Source organism: Pelodiscus sinensis, chromosome 10 (genome assembly GCF_052426305.1).
Source record: "Pelodiscus sinensis isolate ZL-2025 chromosome 10, ASM5242630v1, whole genome shotgun sequence".
NCBI lineage: Eukaryota > Metazoa > Chordata > Testudines > Trionychidae > Pelodiscus > Pelodiscus sinensis.
In genome coordinates this window covers 35,169,434-35,194,620 of record NC_143061.1, presented here as the reverse complement: position 1 = coordinate 35,194,620, position 25,187 = coordinate 35,169,434, and the positions used below count along the sequence as shown (strand labels likewise).

Genomic DNA, 25,187 nt, shown 5'->3' with positions numbered 1-25,187 from the left:
CCGATGCCAGGTCAGTTTCTGTTTCCCTTCCCCCGCCACCCAGGCCCCTGGGTCCCACAGCCCCTTCCTCTGTCCGGATCAATGTGATGCGTGCACGGCATGGGGCGGTCCAAGGCAGCTCTTGAGGTCTGCCTGAGCTGTTGCGTCAGAGCAGCCCCACTGAACCATGGGAGATGTAGGCGCCGCTCTCCCAGCTGCTTTTCTCCTTCTGGCTGCCAGGGGGCAGCGTTGAGACAACGCAGGCGGGGATTGGCTGCGGGTCATTCTGACGTTCAGGGGCCCCGCCCTGGAGCGGGAGGCGGAGTGAGGAGCGCGGCTGCTTCCGACCAACCCGGCCTTTTTCCCCCTCCCGCCGAGCGCCGGAGGACAGTTACTTGGCGGCTCGGAGCAGGCGCTGCCGCAGTTCAGCTGGGAGTCTCCGCTGCCCGGACACAGAGAGCCCTCGCCCCACCGCCATGTCCAAGGAGGAGAAGAAGCCCTTCAGCCAGACCATGGCCGAGTGGCGGCAGTTCGTGTACAACCCGCGCAGCGGCGAGTTCCTGGGGCGCACGGCCAAGAGCTGGGGTAAGGGACTGGCGGGGGGGGCCCGGCCAGGAGGGGGAGTTCAGGGGTTGCTGGTATTTCGGGGGTAGGTAAGAGTCGAAGGAGCCGTTGGGCGCGCGCGGAGAGGTGGGGGGGGCACGAGGCGGTTCTCTGGGAGCCGTTACTTTCGCCGCGTTCGGATCTAAAAATAGCCCGAACATGACAGCGCGCGGGGGAGGAGGGATACTCGGAGCCCGCGTGCTGGTTCCGCGGCACCCGCCCCGCCTCTCGTGTGCCGCTCGGGGCGGGCTGGTGGGTTTGAGCGGGCCGCCAGGATTGGTGAGCGAGCCGCTACGGCAGCGGGATGAGGAAAGCATCTTTCGCTACGTCTCCAGCTGATTCACTCTCGGCGTAAATGCTGCAGTGAAGCTCAGCAGGCTCCTCCTCCACGTCAGGGATGAGGCGAAGGAGGGGAGGAATCTGGTGGCGGTCTGACTGTAGCAGGTTACTGCACGCTCCTGGGGCCTTCTCTCTTCTCGTGTAGTGCTGGAGCCCATGCGCATGTCATGCTTCCCACACACGCCTCATCGGCAGAACAACTCTAGCCTATCAGTGGTGCATGGGGCCTTCCTCTGGGGTGCAGTTTTCACTCCTTTCCTGGTTATTTTCCCACTGTCTCTATTGGGAGCTGGCACAGGAAGGAGATGAAATCCAAGTTAGTGTCGCAAATTCTTAAGTTACAATCACTGACACAGTTCATAGTAAAGTGGTATATACATGTAAAGTAGGGGTGGCCAACCAGTTAGAGACGAAGAGCCAAAATAGCAGTGGATAGAGTGCAAAGAGCCATGTATTATATATTGAGAGAGAGAGAGAGAGAGAGAGAGAGAGAAAATTTAGCGATAAAAATAACATTACAGGACATTTCAGACAAAAATTACTATCGTCTAATTGCTTCAGCCTGGCAAACAATAACCTTTGATTTTTCTTTAAAGAAACACAGTGTAAATCAGGTACCCTACTCTCCCCCCTGCTCCACTCTAATGTTGGAGCTGGAGCTGCCACCGCCACCGCATGCTTCTCCCTCTGGGCGCTGGAATGCGTGCTCAGAGCTGCTGGCCGTGAGCAGCACGAACAGTCTGGGTGCGTAGTTCAGAACCATCAGGAGCCACATTTCTTTGATAAAAGAGCCGCATGTGGCTCGAGAGCCAAGGGTTGGCCAGCCCTGATGTAAAGTATGAATACATTACTCCCATTCTCAAAGAGAGTGTATATTTCTTGGTTTCAGATAACTCTTCCTGCTCCTAAAACTTTGACACAGCCGAAAGATATTTAAATAGCCGTACTTATAAAATCAAGAGTTTCAACATTGTGTTGAGCAGTTCTGGACATATCCATAGCCTAGATCAAACTCCATGAGTAGTAACACACAGAACATACATGGGATATGTTCTTTGTGGTGCTAGGGTTGCCTATCTGTCAGGAGAGGGCCCTGGTTCTGATGTGAGCTCTTATCCATTCAGATAGAAGTAAGACCCTACTAGATACTGGGTTGTGCCCACGATAGCTCATGATACTATCTCTCTATTTTTTGGTTAGTGTCTAAGGTGTTACAGGACCATTGATGTTTAGGGTTTTTTGCTAGATACTCTATCACTCAAGTGGAAGAGGAGGAATAGGAAATTTCCACTCTGCTGTTGTCTTGTGACTTCTCTGTTTAGACGCACCATCAGCAGGTTTTCTTAAAGTGTGTGGGTTGAATGAATGGGTGTGTAGTTAAGTAATCACAGAAGCATATTTGTGTAATAAAACAGATAGTATTAACTTCTGTAAGTAGTTTAGAAATGCTCAGCATATGTTAAGGAAAAACAAAGATGTTTATGATTAGGCTTGGCAGAATTTGATTTTTGCAGAAAAGTTGGGTGTCGGACAGTGGGTGTTGAATGACTATTTAATGATAATAGAGTCAAAAAATTGGCTTTATAACTATTAAGACACAAATTATCAACTTTGGAAGTCAAAATAAATATCTTTTAATCAGTCTAAATTTTTAAGGAAACATAAAATGCTGTTTATATGTAAATATCTGTCAATGGATTTTTTGGCAGCTTGTATGTGTGTGGGGGGGTGAAATCAGCATTTACTGGTAATCTAATGATTTCAAGTTTGTAAGTTACTTTATTAGCAGGCTTCTTTGTAATACTGCTATCTTGGTATATAATGGTACAGGAAGAGACCATCTATAAAACTTTTTTTTTTTAATAGCATACCTACCTTAATCTGGAGTTGTGGTTGGTTTATTGCATTTATTGCCAGCTCACTTGATAAAGATTCTTTCCCATTTCAAGAATAAATTCAGTTTATATAAAGTTCATTAGTTTTTATGTAATGTTGTTTACCTGAACTCCTACTAAAGAACAAATTAATAGGTAAAGAGATTAATTTTCCTAAGTAATTATTCCTTGATGTCAGTGCTTAACTCTGCATTCACACAAATCATTTTTTGAGCTATGGAGGCATTTAGTTCAGATATTTCATGTTTAATGTATTGACTCTGTTATGGCTGGCTACTTAAATATTCCTTAAATTTTGAGTAGTCAGTCTATCTTCATCCATTCATGTATGATTTTGGACAATAACTTTAAGGAAAAAAATAGTATTTGATTATAAATTGAAATAACTTGCAACTTTTTTAAACAGCTGTAACTGAGAGAGAGGTGGGAGAGGCTGCTGTTTAGTAGCCTGCCTGGGAGCCAGGGTGCAACCATTCCAGACTGCTTCCCTTCAATCCCTCTGGCTGTGTCTACTCTACACCTACCACATATGTGGGTATAACTTAGGATGCAAATAAGCCATCCCCTTGGTGTCCTTAGTTACACTGACCTAAATGCCAATATGGACAGCTATGTATCAGCGGGAGAGCTTCTCCTGCTATCACAGCTACTGCCTCTCCTTGTAGTTAGATTAATCTAAGTTGACAGGAGAGTTTTTTCTTGCCATCTTAGAGAAGCCCTAGACCAGGAGTGGGCAATAATTTTTTGTGGGGGGGTCCCCTCCAAGATTTTGGTAAGTGGTCAAGTGCTACATTTTCCTGGGGAGGAGGTATGGGATCTAGTGTGGTGCCGGAGGGTGCATGAGGTAAAGAACTAGGGTGCAGGAGATGGTGTGAGTTCTGAGAGGGAGTTTGGGTGAAGGAAGGGGTTGTGACCTGGGGCAAGGGATTCAGGTGCAGGGTCTGGGAGGTAGTCTGGCTGCAGGAGAGGATTCTAGCCTGGAAGAGGGATATAAGAGGTAGTACAGGGTCTGGGAGAGAGTTGTGACCTGGGGTAGGGAGATGAAGGGTTTGGATGGTGACCTGGGGGAGGGAGTTGAGGCGCGGGAGGGACAGGGGTGGCAGAGGCAGGCTCTGGCTAGGAGATGTTTACTTATGCGTCTCCCAGCTAGCAGCCCTGCAGCACCCCCAAAGCAGGCTGGGCTCCCTGTCTGCTGCAGCCCCAGACTGCTTGAAAATACATACTTCTCCCTCCATGTGGCGCTCTGCTCTGGGAAGGGGAGGCTCAACCCCCAGGCCAGTGTCTCAGCTCCTATGGGCTGGTTGTTTCCGGCCAGTAGGAGCTGAGGATTGAGCTGGAGACAGGAGATCACAGGAATCTCCCCCTTTCCTCCAGAGCAGAGAGGTGCACAGAGCAGCTGTGTGCTTAGATCAGCAGCTGCTATGTGCCTGAGAGTCCTGTCCATGGGCTGGATCCGATGGTTTGGTGGCCCAGATGTGGCCCACGAGAGGAATCTTGCCCACCCTTCGTGTAGACAGCTTACAGTAATGCAGACACACTCTCTCTAGTGTAGTTATAGACTCTGAAATGTCTCCTCAACCAGGAGCTGCAAGGAGGGAAGATATGTAGGAGCTAGTTATGCTAGATCAATGCTTTCAAAGGACTCCTCCATGGCAGAGAACATCCAGTAAGGGAAATGCTGGTAATTCCTGCCAGCCTCAACTGACGAACAGGTTAAAGAATCTGTCTAGGCTAAGGTATTGATTGTAGACACTTGATTGCCATAATTTTTGGCTGACAAGATAGGATGCTATTGAATAATGTATGAATTGATTGGTGTGTGTATTTGGGAGTTGTTCCAATAAATAGACTATATTTCTACTGCTTCCTTAGAAGATTCCTGAAGACTTTTCCCTAACTTTGTGTCCAAGTCCTCCTTTTCCTTGTACGATTTCTTTTTGGAGGTGGGGAGTTCTGAGAGTTCTTATATTTTATGGCAGGGGTTTTCCTAGTTCTAAGATGAGAACTATGGGTACGTCTAGACTACATGCCTCTGTCGCCAGAGGCATGTAGATTAGGCTACCAGACATAGTAAAATGAAGCGTCAATTTAAATAATCGCCGCTTCATTTAAATTTACATGGCTGTCGCACTGAGCCGACAAACAGCTGATCACCTGTTTGTCGGCTCAGCGCGATAGTCTGGATGCGCGGGTGGCTACATCAAAGGTATTTGTCGACCACCCAGGTATACCTCATCCCAGGAGGCTTACCTGGGTGGTCGACAAATACCTTTGATGTCGACACGTGCGCGTCCAGACTATCGCGCTGAGACAACAAACAGCTGATCAGCTGTTTGTCGGCTCAACGCGGCAGCCATGTAAATTTAAATGAAGCGGCGATTATTTAAATCGACGCTTCATTTTACTATGTCTGGTAGCCTAATCTACATGCCTCTGGCGACAGGCATGTAGTCTAGATGTACTCTTTGTCTCTTGACTTCTGTCTTGAAATAACTTGTTCTGTGGTAAGTCAGTGTAGTTAATGATGCACAATGGTGATGTGACTTAACCAGAGGGTGTTGAGAAGATCGGTTGCTGTATGCATTTTGTCCCATCTGGAACTGTTTTAAGATTGGTGCATTCATTTAATAAAACAGTAACTCTACAGTGGCAAATTGTATACAAAAATATAAATACAAATCAAGATTCATTAGCATTTCCTGATAAAAATGGGGAAAAAGAATACATAGAAACCTTAAAATAAGCTAAAAGGTAAAGATATGGTTATAATCTTGGAATGTGACAGTAGTTATTTTCAGTGCCTGAAAGAGGAATAGATCTAAAACCCTAATTTGGTTCATGGAAACATTGTCAGTAACTCCTTTTAATTGTTTTCAGAATTTAAAGAAAGCTCTATTGCCCTTGCCATCCAAACTATAAGTGGAACATCAGTTGATGGTTCTGATTGTCTAGTGTGTTTGCCATTAATTTTATTTGTTCTTTTCACCTTTTGAATGCCATGGGGGATATAATCTTTTTTATTCTAGGTATTTAGCTCTCTAGGACTCCTAGGATAAGCATACTCTGTACTTGCAGAAAGAGTGCCATTAAATTATGTATTCATTGTTTAGCAAACTGTTGCATAGCGCACGTGCTGATTTCTAAAAAATGTTGTGTACGTTTCTCAATGAATCAAATATGAAATGTTGGAATTCTTCTTAATTCACGGTACTTTGGTTACTTCATGAAATGTGAGTTTTCTGTCAAAATGGATTTTTAGTGTTAGAACAGTCCTCTGTCATAAACTGACCAGTTGTGGTAAAACTTGCACAGAATAAATTTACCTGTAAATTCTTAAATGTTAAAAGTTAGTAAAGCTAACTATTTGATATAGATCATACCAGTGTAATGAGTACTTGATGTATAAAGCGTTACATGGGGCAGCCTGATGAGAGGCCACTGGTGAATGAATCTTTTTAATACTCCCTGCTTTATTGAAATATTTTTAAAAAATGGTTGCCTCCTTGAGTAGGCTGTACACTTTTCATACTAGAATTTTAATTTTTTTCTCTTCTGTTGCAGGTCCATGAAGTGCTGTCTCACCAGCTTCCTTTTAGTTTAATTTAATGTACCAGCATATAACCGGTGGTGATTCCACACCTACTATTGTATATCACTGAACCTTGACTAAAAGGTAAAAGGCAACTCCCATTAATTGCTAGGGTGTTATTTCTGTAAAGTTTTAATTTGTATGATTTGTATAGGATACAGAACTGCATAAAAATAATGGGAATTACCTTACTCCATATGGAGGCTGCAGTGGTATGTAATGGTACATGTGTGATTTCAGCAAGACATTGGTTGAGTGTTGCACTGAGTGACAGGGAGCGCTTCATGGGAGCTGCAATAGAAAGTGAAGGGGAGACAAGAAACTTTAAAAATTAATCTGTGCTGTATAGCCAATATCCCAACCCCCAGTCTTATATCACAAGATCCAAAGCACTTCAAAAAACATGAAACTGATGCTGATTCCACACCAAATTTTTTAAAGGAATAAAGTAAACTTAAACTGCATCTTGGTCAGAAAACTTCTATCTAATGCTTTTATAAGTAACACCTAACATTACAATAGCTGAAAACAAACTCATTTATGGATTTGACAGCTTTTTTGTATAGTCAGTGTTACTGTTTTGCCTATGTAACCTGTACATTTTGCTGTTTGAATGGGATTTTAACATAGCAATAAGGCTATACTGCCTGCCTTCCCTCCCCCTTTCTACATCCTCTGTATCAGAGGCAGTAGAGCTGGGAGGGGGGGCAGCTCTGCAAGAGCTAGTGCTTGTGGGAGGCAGCAGTGCAGGGGGACCCACATGCACTGGCTCCTCCTGTCTTCCGCTGTTGCCTGTAATACAGAGGCATTATCACAGAGGGGCAGTGTGCTTGTAACCATGAGGGTTAATCAATTAGCCATGTCCTTGGATCCATGTTCACATATACCTAGAGCATGCTGCGGGGGTTTAAGCACTTTGATTCCTGTGGCATGCTTATGCCCAGAGGGAACCCACATACAGCTGGCCTCAAGTGTTTAAGTGGGGGACACTTAGTTTAATTAAACTTCTTAGTTTAATAAGTGCAGCATTTGCAGGAGTTTTAGGTCAAGAACTAAGTGAGAGATCAGCCCTTGAAATTCCTGCTTATGGAGTTAGCACTCAGATCCTTGATGCCCACACTTATTGGCACCATGGAAAAAGGGACATAAAGAATATTGGTATCAGTCCCCACCAGGGCCAGTTCCTTGGCACACCACCGGTCCCAGTTCCTGGTGTCACACAAGAAGTCCAATTTGGACAGAGGTTGCTTTTCAGCCAGGAAGGCCACCAGTCACTGTACTCTGGTGCATCCCTTAGTAGCGCATCTATGGCACCATCAAATCTGGCTCCAATCATGAGGATGTTGAGTCTGGGCTCATTGGATTTCCTGGTACAGGGAGTAGTGAAGAAGGACCTGGACCTCCTTCCCCTCCACTTTTGAGGCTGCCTGTGAGCTTATCCAGAATATGGAGCACGCAGCTCTGGCACAGTCAACAGTGTACAGACAGGCACTGGCTCCTGCTGCGGGACACTATTCAATGTCTTAACGGCCAGTGGCACCGCCATTAGTACAGCTCTTTCTTCTGGCACTCACACTTCCAACATTGACTTCGGCTGCCACTGTGTCCAGTCCAGCACCTTGCGGCACCAGTGCCCATCTCCTTAGCACTGTCGAGCACTACACCTCCTTAACCTGATTCGGAAGACATAGAGTCGGAGGCTGAGTTCGGTCTCCTGTAGTACCCACTACCACTTCTGGAAATGCCATTGGGAAGCTTCCATGACACTGCAGGCATCTGGCCTTTGAAGTGTCAGGTTCCTGTACAGTGGCCATTCTGAATTCTGGGCCTAGCATCAAAGTCAGGACCCAGTGTTGTGGGCAATGTCAGTGGCTTCATCTCACCAGCCACCATTTTTGTCTCAGAGACTTGGAGCCTGAGGCTGCCCCAATGCAGGTGCTGCCAGAGCATCCCAGTCACACTAGTCCCTGTGCCACCAGCAGCTTGCGTGCCCAGTGTCTCTGAGGACACCAGGAAGCCAGAGGGTCAGGAGGACTAGGTTCCTATAGTATCATCTTCCTTGGGTGACACAGTTGTGAGCACTTTCTCCTCCTATTCTGCCCTGATGTTAAAGCACATCAGGACTTCCTCAGGCAGGTGCCCTGCAGCCACAATGTGCCAATGGAAGAGATGGTAGAAGATGTGGATCCAGGGGTTGACATCCTGGCCCGTGAGGGTCTATGTATGCTGACATTGCCATTGATGCTATACTCACGCTAAGGTGCTGTGACAGACTCCAGCCTGCTTCCCTCCCTCCAGTGACTAAAGAAGTCAAGAGGTGCTGCTTTATTCCACAGCAGGGGTACGAATACTTGATTACTTGTCCCCTGCTGGGGTCACTTGTGGTCAACACAGTCAATCACAAGGAATGGCAGGGACAACCAGGGCCTGCTCCAAAAATTAAAGATATAAAGAAGCTGGACCTCTTCAACTGGAAGGTATATTCGACGGGGGTTCCAACCTTGCACGTAAGCTAAGCAGACACTGTTGAGTTGGTATGCATACAGCGCCTGAAACGCATTAACCAAATTCCGGATCTGCTTCCCGCAGACTCATGACAGGAATTTTCTGTAGTCCTGGGCAAAACAGTGGCTATACTCTCCCTCCAAGCAGCTCGTAGCCTGTCTCGGCTACTAGAATTATGGCCACAGCCATCATGATTCAGCACAACACATGGCTCCATGTCTGGGCTTGCTCCAGAAAACAATCCAGGACTTCCCATTTGACTGTGTCGGTCCATTCTTTGACAAAACGGACACCTGGATGCAGTCTAAAAGACTTCTGAGTGAACCTCAAGTTGTTCAGCATTCACATACCAGCACCTCAGTACAAGCAGTTTAGGCTGCATCCTCCCTCACTTTTCTTCCTGGGTCCCCCTCGGCAAGACCATTCCCACGGGTCAGACAGAAATAACGACCGCAGATGGTCTTCACAGTACTATGGCCAGGGTCAGTCCAAACTTCCCTGAGGCCCTCAACTAAACTTTTGAAGGTGCATCTGAGGTCAGAGCACAAATTATCCGTCTCTCTATACACAGCACCTCCTCTTTTTTGGAAATTGCTTATCCTATTTCTGCTGTGTTTGGGCCTGTATCACTATGGAATTTAGGGTTTTGAGCATGGTAGGGGTAGGATATTCCATCCAGTTCTCTTCCCACTTTCCCCGTCCTTAATCAAAGGCCCCTCTCATGAGCAGCTTCTTAATCAGAAAGTACACTGACACCTGGCATTAAGGGTGATAAAGGAAGTTCCTCAGGGGTTCAGAGACGGGAGAAATCTATTCCTGATATTTCCTTATTCCTAATGCCAAGGGAAGGCTTAGGCCCATCATGGATCTTCAAAACCTGAATGTGTTCATAAGAAAGTTCAGGTTCTGCTTGGTCTCCCCAGCCACGGTCATTCTGTCCCTCGATCCAAGAAACTGGTACATCACTCTTGATATGAAGGATGCGTATTTCTATATTTCCAGTACACAGGAGATTCCTAAAGTTCATTGTGAGCTGTGTTGCTTATCTCCAGTCCAAATCCCACCCACCTCCCCTCTGTTGGAGTAATGGCAAGAAGGAATTGAAGAGGTGGAGGGTCAATAGAGCTCTATATACTGCACTATACAGGTACTACCAGGGCGTTCCACACCTAAGTCTATGGGTACTGCTAGGGGAAAACCTCCAATCGTGCATGTGGCATGCACACGTGTAACCTTGGGTGGGCTAGACCACTTCATTGTCCTTCTCCAGTGCCTTAAAAAAACCTCAACTCCAATAGAAAAGTAGCTGGAGACCCAGAATTCAGTCTAAGGATTTTCATCAAAGATTGCACAGTCAACTCCCACATTCAAGTCCCAAAATGAATGACAGAAATGAATTCAATTAACTTTATAAAAACTCACAATGAAGAAACATAATACAAATTTTATATCAAATATAGCTATTTTATAACTCAAGGATGTTATCCTCATAGTTAAAATAAACAGAATTAGAAATAAAATTTTAACAGTTGAGTCCACACAACTAGAATAATGTGGGCAAAATCAAAACATTCAAAGCATGCAATTAAAACGGAAGATATTTTCCCTTTCCAGTTTCCCCTTGCTATAATTAATGTTCCCTGTTAGTGGGTTAACAACAGCAGTAACCTGCAGCAAAGTGCTTCAGAGTGAGGGACTTGAGCCTGCTTTCTGTACCTGAGAACCAACTGGAGCAGACCCTCAGACTACCACATGCAATTCCAGAAGCTTCTGTGTTGGAGTGCTAAGTCTGCTTAGCTACAGTGACTGAGACACAACTCTTACCTCCTGCCATGGGTCTCTTAATGAGAGATCTCCTTATTAAGTACATGGGACACTCACTTCTCTCTATTGGAATGGACATGAGCAACACCTCTAGAAGAACAACAGTTGCAAAGGTAGATAATCACTGAGCGAAGGAAAAGCGGTTAAGTTAAAATCATTGTGATCAGGGTAATGCAAATATCCATTTGATATTTCAGAAACTAAGGTTTTTCAGTATAGGTTTATTGAAAATTCAATTAAAATATACTGTGGTATTGTAGACTACATATGAATTTTCTTGTGATGACAGCTGTGTTGAATCGCTGCTATATGTTTAATATGAACTGACTGAGCTCTTCATCAGATTTAAAACACGCTTTGGTGATTAAAGTTTGAGATTTTTAAAATAAGTATGACAGCTTCTTTGTACAAAGCTAAATGAACAAAAAATTCTCTTAGGGAGGATTTTAGGACTATGACATCATGAAGGGAAATATTGTAGATCTGCTTTGCTTGTTTGAATTCAGAATTGGTTGTTGCATACTTTAGAGTATGGATCTAAGATACCATTTAATTGGTTAAATGTGATTAATTGGTTAACCGTTTAAAGGGGGGAGGGCTGCTATATCCTGTCCGTGCTAGAGTGGCCCCACCATGGCTGAGATGGAGTGGCATCCCCTGCCTGTGACATGGTGGGCCCCACAAAGCTGGAGCAGCCCCATGCCTTGGCAGGTGAGAAGCTGCTCCAGTCCCCCACTGGTTTGCTTACTGGTTAATCTTTCACATTCCCTACTTTATAGCTATAGTCAAAAGAATACAAAACAATGTTTTATTCTCTCTTCTCCCGTCCCCCTCTTCCCCGACGTCTATAGGAGACCTGCTGATTTTCATGCCAACTTGCATTCCCAAAGAAATCAGGAAATTTGACAATTTACTGTTAACGCTCTGTGTGATCAGAACTTCATACTGTAGTTGTGCCACTTCTTTACAGAAAGTTTTGTTTCTGCGTTTTTCTTACGGTCAAGATAGAGCAGAGTTGAGGCTTTCCCCGCATGGACAATTGACCCATATCATGGAGCCGTGATGGTTTGTGGGACAGAGAAGTTAACAAACATCAGAGTCCCTTCTATCTGTATGTATTTTAGCAGGAAACTATCTGTTGCTTAACACTGTTCTGAAAGTTCAAAAGGTGCATTTGAATTGAATTTGAAATTTGCATGTCCAGATCTTCTTCTAGCTTCCATAGCTTGTCATGGAAACATCCTTCTCTTCAATATATTGTGTAACATGTTCTAGATGACATCCCCCTAGTAGTACATATAAGGAACTGAATTTATTATTTTAAATGTTAGGCACGTATGCTATTATATACTGAACACCAGATGGGATGATGGTATAGTAGCCAGCTATGATTATTTTGAAGTGACAATTTGACATCAAGTTTGAGGAATTTTTGGGGATACAACTAAGTGGCTAAATTATAAACCAGTTACACATTTTTAAATTCACATCAGTAGTAGTGCAGGGCAAAACTGACAATTTCGTGTGATTCTAATACAAAAAGTGTCTTCATAGCTTTTAATCTATTGCATAACTTTTAAGTCTTAGAAAGGTAGTCATTTTAGTTTGTATCTGAAAAAACAACGAGGAGTCCTGTGGCACTTTAGGGTATGTCTACACTACCACCCTAGTTCGAACTAGGGTGGTTAATGTAGGCAACCGGAGTTGCAAATGAAGCCCGGGATTTGAATTTCCCGGGCTTCATTTGCATATTGCCGGGCGTCGCCATTTTTAAATGTCCACTAGTTTGGAACGAGGTGTACCGGTAGTTCGGAATAGGAAGCCTAATCCGAACTACCTAGTTCGTGCCGCGTGTAGCCGCGGGCACGGAGTCCGAACTAGTGGACATTTAAAAATGGTGGCGCCCGGCAATATGCAAATGAAGCCCGGGAAATTCAAATCCCAGGCTTCATTTGCAACTCTGGTTGCCTACATTAACCACCCTCGTTCGAACTAGGGTGGTAGTGTTGACATACCCTTAGAGACTTAATAGGACATAGGCTTTCTTGGTTAAAACCCACTTCAGCAGATGAGTTGGAGTGGAAGTTACAGAAGCAGGAGCGTATATAAGGAAAAAGTTGTTTTTTTGTAACTGAAGCTAAGTCAGGGTGGAAGTGGTTTAATCATAGGATTTGGTCTGGAGATGTGAATAATCAGAGAGGGGAAGTAAGTATTTGCTCTATTTAAAAATACTAGGGGCAGTGCTCCCTGTTCGTTATGCTTGCTAACCCCTCCTTTTTTGGGGTAGGCAGGCCCAGCTTCTCCCTTCCTTACCCCCACACCCTCTCGGTCACCAGGAAAAGCTGGCAGTTGCAGTGCCCGCAGCCAGCCCCAGCCTCTCGTCCCCCCCCCCCCCCACTAGCTGCCTGTGCAATGCCACCCAGCTCTCTCCAGGGGGGCTACTCCAGCACCTGACCAGGTTCCACACGTTCTCCCCTGCCACCAGGGAGGGCTGGACTGTGGCCCCTTCTCTTCCTTCCACTGTGCCAGTGTCCCCCCCCCCCCCCCCCCCCCACGGCTATGCCAGCTTGGGTCCTTTCTCTCCCCCAGTGCTGTGCCAGCCCAGGCCCCCTCTCCCTTCCCTCCCTGGCTGTGCCAGCTCCATTCCCCCCTCCCTCCTCCTACCCGGCCATGCCAGCCTGGGCCTTTTCTCTCTCCCCCACCCTGTCATGGCCTAACCTTAACACCTCCTGGCCGAGGCCATGTCAGGCCCTGCTCTGCTGCTGGGGTAGGGAGGGAGTCACTCCGAGGCTTCACTCACCCCTCCTCCCAGTCACTAGGGATGGGGAAGCTGCTTGCACACCCTGTGCTCTCCTCCTAGCTGCCAAGCACAGGGGAGGACAGCATGGCAACTAGCCTTGGGGAAAGGGCAGGGAGGTGCTGCGGGACACCAGAGTGACATGATGATGTCACTCTGACATCCCATAGGAAAAATTTTTGTATAGGTATAGTAAGAAATCCCCAAACTTGCAATTCCTGATCTAGTGGCCAGATTCTCTTGTGATAAAGTGGGTGGAATTTGCCTTGAATCCCTTTCCCCTTCTACCCATCCAGAAAATGAGAGGATAGGTCCCTGTAGGCATAGAGATGTAGCAGTCTTCAATATTCTTTTCATAGCTCCAGTGCAAGATGTATGTTGATGTATGATTGGGTGAGGAGGGTGCTATGATATTGCTCAACAAATGGGAAGTGCCTTGGCAACTTTTGCCAGTTGATGGATGTTAAAGCAGCTCCTATGATAACATAAACTCGATGCAGCAAAGAATCTGGCCCCAGTTATTTTAAGGAGAAGAAATGTTTGATCCTATTATTGAATTCCACTTATTTGTATGAATATTTCCAGCAGACACTTTAACCTTGAGACTTAAAACTTTTGCTACCTTAGAACTTTGTTTGAAGCTTGAAGTATGAGCAAAATGGTTCAGTAAAACCAGCCATTGTGTTGGAAAATATTTGTATAGGATCACTTACTCATCTTTTATATCCAAATGTTTTGGAGGTTATTGTTACTTTTGCTAAAGTAACAAAACACTGAAATCAGAGTAAAATATGGCATTTTTCCAAGATTTACTACGTTCGTATCAGGAAAAGGGAAATTTTAAATTTATTAACTATCATGTGTATTTGCTTCTGTGGACAACTGTACAGGCAACACATAATAAGGAAAGACAAAGGGGGCATTCAAAACAGAGAAGCTAAACAAACCACAGAAGACAAGTTAAGGAGATGTGTGGCTCTTCCCTCCAGTGAAAGAGATGGAATTCCAAATTGGATACTTTAGCTGCCATGTAAGAATGTAAAACATGGGGGCTTTCTGGGAAACACTTTTGGTGTGAAGTCAGCATATGTTCTCCTTTTGCCCCATATTCTCCATGGTATCTTGGATCATTGTGTGCATCATAGTGCTTTATCTTAGACCTCAGATTATCTGTTATATAAGATGCATGCTGGTGGAAGTCTTGTTGACTTAATTTAGAATTAAGAGTGAATAATTACTCTTTCTGTGGGTAATATACGCTTAAGTTTAATGTACTAAAAAAATCTATCAAACTTTATTCTTTGCATACAAAATAATCTGCTTTTGTAAATGGATTACTGGAAAAAGTTTAGTTACAAAGTTCTAGAATGGACAGGGTTTCTTTAAAAGCTCACCGCTCAGGCTAAGCCATTTTTGATAGCGATCACTTACATGGGTAAACACACCCTTTACCTTCAAATTGACTTGATACCGCACTTCCAAGGTGAAAGCCTTCTGCCTCAGTGTTCATTAAAGGTTTACATTAATACTACTGCTGTATAGTGCCATTTCTGGTCACTTTTAAGACCTATGAGAATTGTGTAATCAGACAGTTACTTGATAGTATATTATTCTCCTTACCAGGTTTTCAGAGAAGCAGCCCAGTTATAAAATAGGCAATTCAAATAACTAATTGCATAATTAATCCGTTTTTTTATCTTGCAGGCACTTAATTTTTTCCAAGCTTTCAATGCAAAGGCTCCTTTATGTCACTTTCATTTTTGTAAGACATTAATCACTGTTGCCAGTATAGTAAAAAAACTTTGCGGTGAAGTGTTCAGGTTTCTTCTGAAATAGTATTATAAAGAATGCCAGCTGTCAAAATTAAAAACAAAACAAAACTATCAAAGCCTTTTGGTCTATTTCCTAATTAAGCCTAGTGTTATTTTTTTAAAAAAATGTTTAATTGGTTAACTCCGTAGAAGACTAGCCCAAGATGAGGATTCAAGCCAGCTATACCCTAGGGATATGTCTACGCTCACGGCTTCTTGCGCAAGAACATCTTGCGCAAGGGTTCTTGTGTAAGAAATCTTGCACAAGAAAACGTCCACACTGCCATGTGCGAGCTGTGCTTTTGCACAAGAGCTCCCATGGCAGTGTGGACGCTCTCTTGCACAAGAAAGCTCTGGTGGCCATTTTAGCCAAGTGTCCACACTGCGCTCTTGCCCAAGAAGCCCTCTTACCACGCCGTACTGTAAATTTCCTTGCACAAGAGCGGGCAGGCAGTGTGGACACTCTGCAGATTCTTGCGCAGGAACAGCCATACTTGCGCAAGAAGCCGCGAGTGTAGACATAGCCTCGCAGTGTTACTTAACATAATGTTATAAATATCTAGCAAGTGTGTCAAGTTTCATCCTTTCTTTTCTACACTGACTGTTCCTTTAAACACTCTTCATAGGTTATATTTATGTGGCAAGTTGGAAGGCATCACAAATATTTTGATGTTAATTTGTTTGAATGCTGTTATAAAAATGTTATAGATATATGTATTTAATAATTGGCTTGAATCAGAGGCAAACTTATCCTTGGCTTGATATGCTACACTATAATATCGCTTCTTACTAACTTTAATTTTCAGTTGAGTTTGGGACATTCTAGAGAGGATGGGAGAAGCTTTTCTGAGAAACTGTGTCTGTCACCAAGAGAAACAGTCTAACCTTCTGTAGTTCATTGTCAGAAACCTGTATTAACAATATTTAATAGTCCCAGGCCCTGAACTTCTGCTTTAAAAGAATTTAAAAAGCAGGGAACTGGGCATGAGCCAGGACAACTGATTCCCAGCTTGTGCTTGGTCTCCTGCTGCTCCTCTGCCTTTTAAATGTAGTAAGAGCCTACATCCCTATTTAATAGTACACAAAGCTTGCAGAAAACACCTAAAGTGGGCATTCCAGGCTTAGCTCTAGAGCAGTGTTTCTGAAAGTACTCCATGGAATCACTTTGAGAAACACATTAACTGGCCGCTCCGGTTTGTTTATTTACTGGCGCTGCAGCCACGGAGCCTCACGGCTCCCATTGGCTCCAACAAGAAAGCAATCCTGCATCTTGTTGATCAGATTAATCCGTTAGAATACCACAACAGAGTGTGATTTTTTTTTTTTTCAGTTACCAATCTTCTGACAGACATTGTTGCTCTATGTAATAATTTACACAGTAAGCGTTTGTGTTTTAGTTGAAGCAGCCGGGCCCATATCACTTCCTGCGCTTCCCCTTGGCTACAAAAGGATGAAACTGAGCCAATGGGAGCCACAGGGCTCTGGGGCCGTGGCACTAGTAAATGAAACAAACCGGGATGGCCAGTTAATGTGTTTCTTGAAGTGCTTTCAGAAACACTGCTCTAGAATGTGTTCCTACTTGACTGCCTTGTGTTCGAGAATTTGAATTACTACAGGTTGAACTTCTCCAGCCTGGCACCCTCGGGACCTGATTGGTGCCGAACCAGAGAATTTGCACAACCACGGGAGCTTGTTATTGTCTAGCAGCAGTACCAACACTTCTGTTTTTCCAAAAAAAGTCACTTGCATCCACATTGCAATCCCGTTCTTTCCAAAAAAAAAAAAACCAAAAAACAAAAACCACACCCCTGAAAAAACAGAGAGGTTTTTCTGACATTAGTAAACCTCTTTCTATGAGGAAGAAGCTTTTTAAAAAAAAATAAATTTTTTTTTAAAGAGTTCTTTCAGAAAAAGGCGTGTGTGAATGGGGAAGAGGGAGTTATTTTGAAAAGAGCAAAAAGCACAAGTGCCGTGGTGGCCACTCTATCCATCATAATCACAGCTTCAATGTGAGTTAGTGGACATTTAGTGTGCATGCTATCTTTCGAAAAAGCAAATCGCTTATTCAGTGCGCTTTGGCAGTGTGGACACTCTTTCGGAAGAAGCTTTTTTTGGAAGAACTCTTCTGGAAAAGCTTCTTCCGAAAGAAGCCTGCAGTCTAGACGTAGACTTAGAAATTTAGTATACAGCACCAGATTTCAATAACACAATAAAACTCTTCAGTATCCATACAGTTAATATTTACTGATATCTTGTGGGTAAGTGACATATGAATACTTACGAGTTTAAAATTAATGTTCATTTTACCCTGTTTTAACTAAAAGCTTCTTGTTCAGCAGAGGCTGAAGAAATGAACTATCTCCTTTCAAAATGGTTATTTCCTTTTCATTCCCTCTAATGTTTTCCATCTATTTACATATTTTTTCCATCCAGGTGAGGAATACATTTTTTTAATGTGCATCGGGGCATGTATGAATGTGCACTGCCAGGAGAAACAAAGAAACTAGCTGTAGGCATTCTGCTAATCAGTTGGGCAGCATTTGAATTTCTTGAGTGGTGGCACAAGCACACAGCTTACAAGAAACGGTATCTGTGACAAGGCAGAATTAAGATGTCCTTATTGTGCATTTCCAGTACATTAGTATGTCTGGATTTCTTTCAGTTTTAATGTTAATTGTAAATTTCTTAGTTTTATAACACTTGGTTTTGGAATAATTGAAATACTCATTGTAATGTATATTATCCCAATTAATTCATAGATTGCTAAAATATAGTTAATTTTTTTCTGGGATGTTAGATACTATTAGTGTTCTGTTTTCTAAAGAATATCCCTTTGTTATATATCTCAGAGTAGCCACCGTATTAGTCTGTATCTGAAAAAACAATGAGGAGTCCTATGGCATCTTAGACGAACAGATGTATTGGGCATAAACTTTCTTGGGTAAAACCCACTTCATCAGATTAACTGGAGTGTTAATGAGGCTAATCAAGTTGGGATGGCTCATTCACATCAACTGGTCAAGAGATATGAATATCAAGAAAGGGGAAATTGCCTTTGTATCAATCATGTTAGTGGATGTGCAGGTGAATGAGCCCCTGATCGCGTGGCTTATGTGGTTAGGTCCTATGATAGTGTTGCTTGTATAGATATGTGGACAGAGTTGGCAACAAGGTTTGTTGCAGGGATTGGTTCCTGGGTGTTTCTGTGGTGTATTGTGTGGCTACTGGTGAGTATTTGTTTCAGGTTGGGAGTGAAGGATTGTTTTTCAGAATAGGTTGTAGGTTTTTAGCAGGGACCTGGGGGACTACCGGTGATAACCAGTGGTATTCTGTTGTTTTTCTTTTGGGACCTCATCTGGCTCTTTCAATTTGTTTCTTCATTTCCCCAGGTGAGTACTTTACTTTTTAAGGATACTTGATAAAGATCTTGAAGGTGACTGCTTCTCTGAAGGATTGGAGCAGATATAGTTGGATCTTAGGGCATGGCTGTAGACATTGGATCATATGATATAGAGATCTTAAATTCCATGTAATCGGCTAATTGAATTTCCATCAACTACTCGATTAGTTGATAAGGGTGGGAAATATTAAGCCATCAAGCTCTTAATAAGTTTAAAAATTTAAAAAGCAGAGGCGCGGTGTCTGAGACCGGGCACAAGCTGGGAATCAGCTGATTCCCAGCTTGTGCTTGGTCCCCCCGCTAGCCTCTTGCTACCCTGCCCCTGCCCCCTCCGAGATGGTGCTGGGAGGAACTGGCTTTTAAGCCAGCTCCTCCTCACACTGGCTCCTGCCCCCATTGCTCCTCTCAGAGGCAGTGGGGGCAGGGAGGAAGTGAGTAGTCCATACTATAGTCAATAAGGTGCTTTACATCCCTGATATGATGTGTCTTGGATGGAAGATAGAGGCCTGTAGCTAAGAATAGCAGTCAGTAGGTTTCTGATATAGGGTGATGTTTGTGACCTTCATTTATTTGTACAGTAGTGTCCAAATAGTAGATCTCTTGTATTCAGGTTGAGTCTCTTCATTCTGTTTAGTTAAATGAAAAACTAAATTTTCTTAGTGCTTTGGGGGGAAAAACCCTAATTTGTTAATAAAATTGCTAAAGGAGAGCTATAATATGCCTAGTCTAAACCCAGTGTCCTAGATAGCTTGAGAAATGATTGCGAGATGTACCAATTGTATATTATGTGTGTTCTAGAGCCAATTTCTCCACATCGCAAACAGTGTTCCCTCTAAGATTTTTCCATCTGCAAGTGGAGTGAGTTTTGTCTTGTGTGCCAATATAGAGGTTCTGTGTGCTTGTTCAGGTGTGTGCCACTGTGATACCCACCAGTTGCTAACAACTATCTTTTTTTAATATATTTTTAAATTATTTTTACCGCATCCAGAAGCAAGAAGTAAATAGCAATGCTTAGCTCTCATACTGTGCTTTTCCTTAGTAGATCATATAATATTTTACAAAGGAGAGCACAATCATCACTATTTTATAGATGTGGAAACTGAGGTATAAACTAATGACTCTAAGGTCAGTAACACATCCAGGAATAGAACCCAGCTCTCCTAAACCACAATCCCATGCACTAGTCATTGGGCCACAACATTATAGATGGAGGGATTAAAATCAAAATTTTCAAAGTCAAGTGACTGAATAAATTATCCCATAAACAGATGTTCAGAACCTGCATCTCCCATAGATTTCAGTTCCTGTGTTTCTCAGTGTCTCACTTTGCCTGCCTGACACATGCCAAATTCTTGTGTCAGAAGAACAGATCGATTTTTAAATATGGATAAAATGTTATCTGCTTTCACTAGGGTTTCCCAGTCGCTGGAGATTATTCACATAGAGCATTGCACATAAGTTTCTGTAACCAGTGGGATATAATCAGTTGCTTAACTCTCAAAGACAAGCTGACAGAGCAAAAATTATCTCCAGAATCTAGGGAAGGAGAATCCTCCTGTTGAAGTTTTAATTATTATTATTATTATTATTATTTATTAAATGGAATGGCCTTTTAAAAACTGAACTTACGTATTTGGGGTGGGGTTGGAGCATGTGTATGTGTGTATTTATTTATGTACATTTTAATGCTGAAACACAAGGTTCAGGAAGATCTAATTTGGTGACTCTGGCTGAGTGGCGGACTCAAGACCAATCCAAAGTCCTACTGAACTACAATCCTGGGTATCAAAGTAAAAAATTAAAATTATGTTCAGTTGAAAATAAATACTCTGTTAATTTGAGTTCTTTAATTTTACAGGTCTAATCTTGCTGTTTTATCTGGTATTCTATGGCTTCCTAGCAGCACTCTTTACATTCACCATGTGGGTTATGCTTCAGACTTTGAGCAGAGATATTCCTAAATATCGTGACCGGATTTCTAGTCCAGGTAACTGTACTTTATTTTTTTATGTCTGGATTTTAAATTAGAATAAGATCAAATGTAGCTAACTTCTTTTTAAGATAAAGTATATATTCCATGAGGGTGTAGTTTTAGACTAACAAAAAGCTTTAAAGGAGGACTCTTACAATGTGTAGATCATTTGGTCTTTGTAGGTTTGCAGTACAAAGGGATTTTTTTAGGCCCTGTTTACTGACTGATATCTTTACATTCACTCCTTTTTAGTTATTCCTGGACTTTGCCAGACATTTAAATTACAGTTTTCAAGAGAGAGGGAGAGAGAGTGTGTGTGTGTGTGTGATGTACAGCATTGTTGCTTCACTGCAATAGTAAAAGCAAGGTTTTGTTAAAGCATACAGCTGAAATAGCCAAGAAAAGAGAGAGTGACTGGGAAACAAATCTTATTGTGGAAGTATTTGGGATATTTTCTGTTTGTAGCAGAAGCCACTTTCAGATATTAATTGCTCAAAGTATAAGTTGGATATGATATAAAAGATAGTGAAGATTTTACATGTTTTAAAATACAGAACTCAGTGAAAAAATAAAGCTTTCATAGCAAGATAGGAATAGGCATTCTCGATCATATCAATGGCCCATGATGCTAACAATGGCTAGAGGTGGTCTTAAACACTAAAAAATGAGGGTTCTTCCAAAACTTGTAATATTTAGTATTACAATTATTAATCTATTATCTAGTGGCTAATCTTTTTGAATACTGCTGTCACAAACCACTGAGGCTTGGAATTCTACAAGCTAGTTGTATGGAGGGGTATTTCCTTTTATCGGTTTTGGATCTGCCTTCTTTCACTTTAATTGGATGGCCATGTGATCTTGTATTATGAAACAGTGTCAGACTTCCTGATTTACATTTGTTATACCACTATTTGTGTAGTCATGTCTTTTTTTTTTAATTGTCTCCTTTCTAAGGTAAACAAACTTAAAATGGAAACATCTTTTCTTATGGGATTTTTTTTCATGCCCATAATCATTCTCATCTCCCATCTCTGAATCCCCTCCTTCTACTATGTCCTGATTTAAAAGTAGAGAACCAGAAAGTTTTCTCTGAGGGCACACCATTCCATTTTACATAATGGTGTAATATTTTATTTTAATTTATTTTTTTATATATTTATAATGTATGCATCAGCTTTTTAACCCCTGTTTCATATTGAGCAGAGATCTTCATTGTGTTGTCTGCAGTGATACTTCGGGCTTTATGAGCTCAGGCTGAATTTAGAACTTAGTTAAAATATGAATCCTTCAGATTATATCCTCACCCATGAATTACTTTGCATTTATCAATGTTATGTTTGTTCATTGGTTCCTTAAAGAATTTGGATTCAGTACAATGTTCCCTTCTGCTTTTGATTTAGGTCCTCTTGTACTTGTAGTAGGGATGTCAATGAGACTATACGATTAACCGATAAGCCTAAGTTTATCTGTTAATCATGTTGACTACTTGCATTCCCCTCACCTCTTTTGCTGCCTCCGTGTCAGAGGCAGCAGGGGGAAGCAGGAGCTGGTGCTGGGGGGAGCTGGCTTAAAAGCCCATTCCTCCCAGCACCGCCTCCACGGTGCTACCTTCCCCTTGCAGCAGCATGGGGTGGGAGCAGGAGAGGCTGCTGCAAAGCAGCCTCTGTCAGCTGTGGGCCATGTCTGCGTGGGGAACCATTTTTTAAACTGGCTACCATCATGGATTGGATTCACCCTGCAGCAGCACAGGGTAACGGGGGCTCCCCAGGAATGGGGCCAGAACACACTGGCTGCCAGTCCAGCCCCCAGAAACTATCAAATAGTCATGTAACCTCAAAGATTTCATGCAGTTACACAACTATTCAAGTACCCGATAGCTAACATTCCTACTTTATAGCCAATCAAATATTCATTAAAAATAAGTTAAGGTTGTAAGCACATACCAGTGGCTTGCATGTATATTACTTTTTTTAAACAAAAAACCCCTCCTAAACATTAAAAACGCAAGTTTTGAAAAATCAGAGTTGCACTTCAAGTTCCTAAAATACTTTCTCTGTCTCTGTGGAGATGCCAGCCTACCATTTGCTCTTCAATATTCTATATTATAAAAAAAACTAACTGCAGAACACTAGTTGTAGAATATTTTATGTATAAAGAATCTGGTAGCAAGCCATTACTGACTTCTGCTCACATACGGTGTATGCATAGGGCATAATAGTTAGTCACTTGGAGAATTGGTGACTACAGAATTTTAGAGCAGAGTATACCCTATGAGGAGCCAAGTTCCCTTAGCACTTTGAAAGATCAAGCTTTTTTAATGAAAAGCAGGAATAATTTTTTAATTCCCATTTGCTGTTTTTCCAGTTGTGAATTGATAAAATTGTATATGTATTGTGTGACTAAAGAAGACCATAAAATGACACTCTGACAATGATTATAAAGTCTGAGAGGTAGTTAGTCTGCATCTGCAAAAACAAGTAGGAGTCCTGTGTCACTTTAACCCTGATCTACACTAGGGAGTTATTTCAAAATAACCCCTTCTTATTTCAAAATATAAGCATATTGTCCACACTAACAAGCCTGTTATTTCCAAATATCGGGCTGGTTATTTTGAAATCTGTACTCCTGCTTTCCTTGGGAAATAAGCTTATTTTGAAATAGTTATTTCTGGAGTTATTATTTCTAATTTAGTTATTTCTGGAGTTATTATTTCTAATTTAGTTATTTTGCAGTGTCCTAGTATAGACATGCCCTTAAAGACTAACTGATTTACTTGGGCATAATCTTGTGGATTCCATGCATCTGACAGTGTTTTTACCTACAAAAGCGAATGTCCAAATAAATCTGTTAAGGTATGTCTACACTACAATGTTAATTCGAACTAACTTAGTTCAAATTAGTTAATTCGAACTAACAGATCCAGACTAAAAAACTAGTTTGACTTAGCGTTTTGCTAATTCGAACTAACATGTCCACATTAAGTGGACCCTGAACCGGGCTTAAGGATGGCCGGAAGCAGTGCCAGCAGGGCATCAGAGAAGAACTTAGAGCGTGGAGATGCTTTCTCAGGCTAGCCGAGGGCTGTGCTTAAAGGGTCCCGACCCCCACCCTGGACAGACAGTTCTCAGGGGTGCCCCGCTTGCAAAGCAGTCCTGGCTTGGAGTGCCCGGACTACCCACACTGGGCACATCACACCACTCGGCCATCAGACTGGCTGCACTTGCCGCAGGCTGCCATCTGGGGAGAGGGGACAATTGGGGGGCTGCAGGAGAGCTTCCACCCCCAGAAGCCTGCAGAGCCAACCCAGTCCTCCCCATCGGGGGCTCGTACCCCATTCCTCCCTCATCTCCTTCCACTTACCCTTCCCTAGCCCCTCTTCTTGATGTACAAAATAAAGATAACGTGTCTTCCAAAATGGAACCTCTCTTTATTGAACAAAACTGGGGGAGACTGGGAAAAGGAGGTGGGAGAGGGGAAGAGAGAGGGTGGGAGAGGGGAGAGCAACTAATATGATCAGGGGTTGGGAACAGGTCCCATATGAAGAGAGACTAAAGAGACTGGGACTTTTCAGCTTAGAAAAGAGGAGACGGAGGGGGGACAGGATAGAGGTCTCTAAAAGAATGAGTGGGGTGGAGAGGGTGCATACTGAAAAGTTCATTAGTTCCCATAAAGAAGGACTAGAGGACACCAAAGGAAAGGAATGGGTAGCAGGCTTCAAACTAGTAACAGAAAGTTGTTCTTCACAAAGCAAAGAGTCAACCTGTGGAACTCCTTGCTGCAGGAGGCTGTGAAGGCTAGAACTAGAACAGAGTTTAAAGGGAAGTGAGATCAAGTCATGGAGGTTGGGTCCATGGAGTAGAATTAGCCAGGGGATAGGAGTGGTGTCCCTGCCCAAGGTTTGTGGAAGACTGGAGAGGGATGGCACGAGACAAATAGCTTGGTCACTGTCTTCGGTCCATCCCCTCCAGGCTCCCTAGGGTTGGCCGCTGTCGGCAGACAGGCTACTGGGCTAGATGGACCTTTGGTCTGATCCAGCACGGCCATTGTAAGCTCAGGGCTCAGGGTCGGGGATCTCACTGGACCCCCTTGATTCTCTTGCACACCTGCTCCTGGGTGGCCAGCTGGCAGATCTCCTGCCCTAGACGGCCACTTTCCTGTGCCTAGTGCGGAGATCGTGGACGAGGTCCACAATGTCCGCACTAGCCCAGGAAGGTGCCCGCCTCTTGCGGTCCCGGGCAAGCTCCCGGGAGCACTGGGGGGCATCGGGTGGGTGGTTCGATGTGTGCCAGGTGGAGGGTCTGCTGGCTGGGTGCTGGCAGGCTTGCACCTGGCACGGGCACCGTAGCCAGCCCGTACCCCTTTAAAGGGTCCGGGGCCGGGAGGGGGGCAGAAGAGTTTCCCTGGTGTTGGCCAGAGTGGCCACCAGGGAAACCTGGGGAGGGCTAGCCTCCCATTAGTTCGAATTAAGGGGCT

General features: G+C 43.3%; 1 protein-coding gene across 1 annotated transcript in view; it reads left to right on the top strand.

Annotated features, from left to right (window-relative positions):
• The first annotated feature begins 293 nt into the window (after positions 1 to 293).
• The window catches only part of ATP1B3 (ATPase Na+/K+ transporting subunit beta 3), a 55,545-nt gene continuing 30,651 nt past the window's right edge, over positions 294 to 25,187 (top strand). Inside the window, exons 1-2 of the mRNA XM_075937637.2 lie at positions 294 to 564; positions 20,601 to 20,729. Coding sequence (XP_075793752.1) covers positions 456 to 564; positions 20,601 to 20,729 — 238 coding nt within the window. The 5' untranslated portion in view covers positions 294 to 455. The remainder of the gene's footprint in view (positions 565 to 20,600; positions 20,730 to 25,187) is intronic.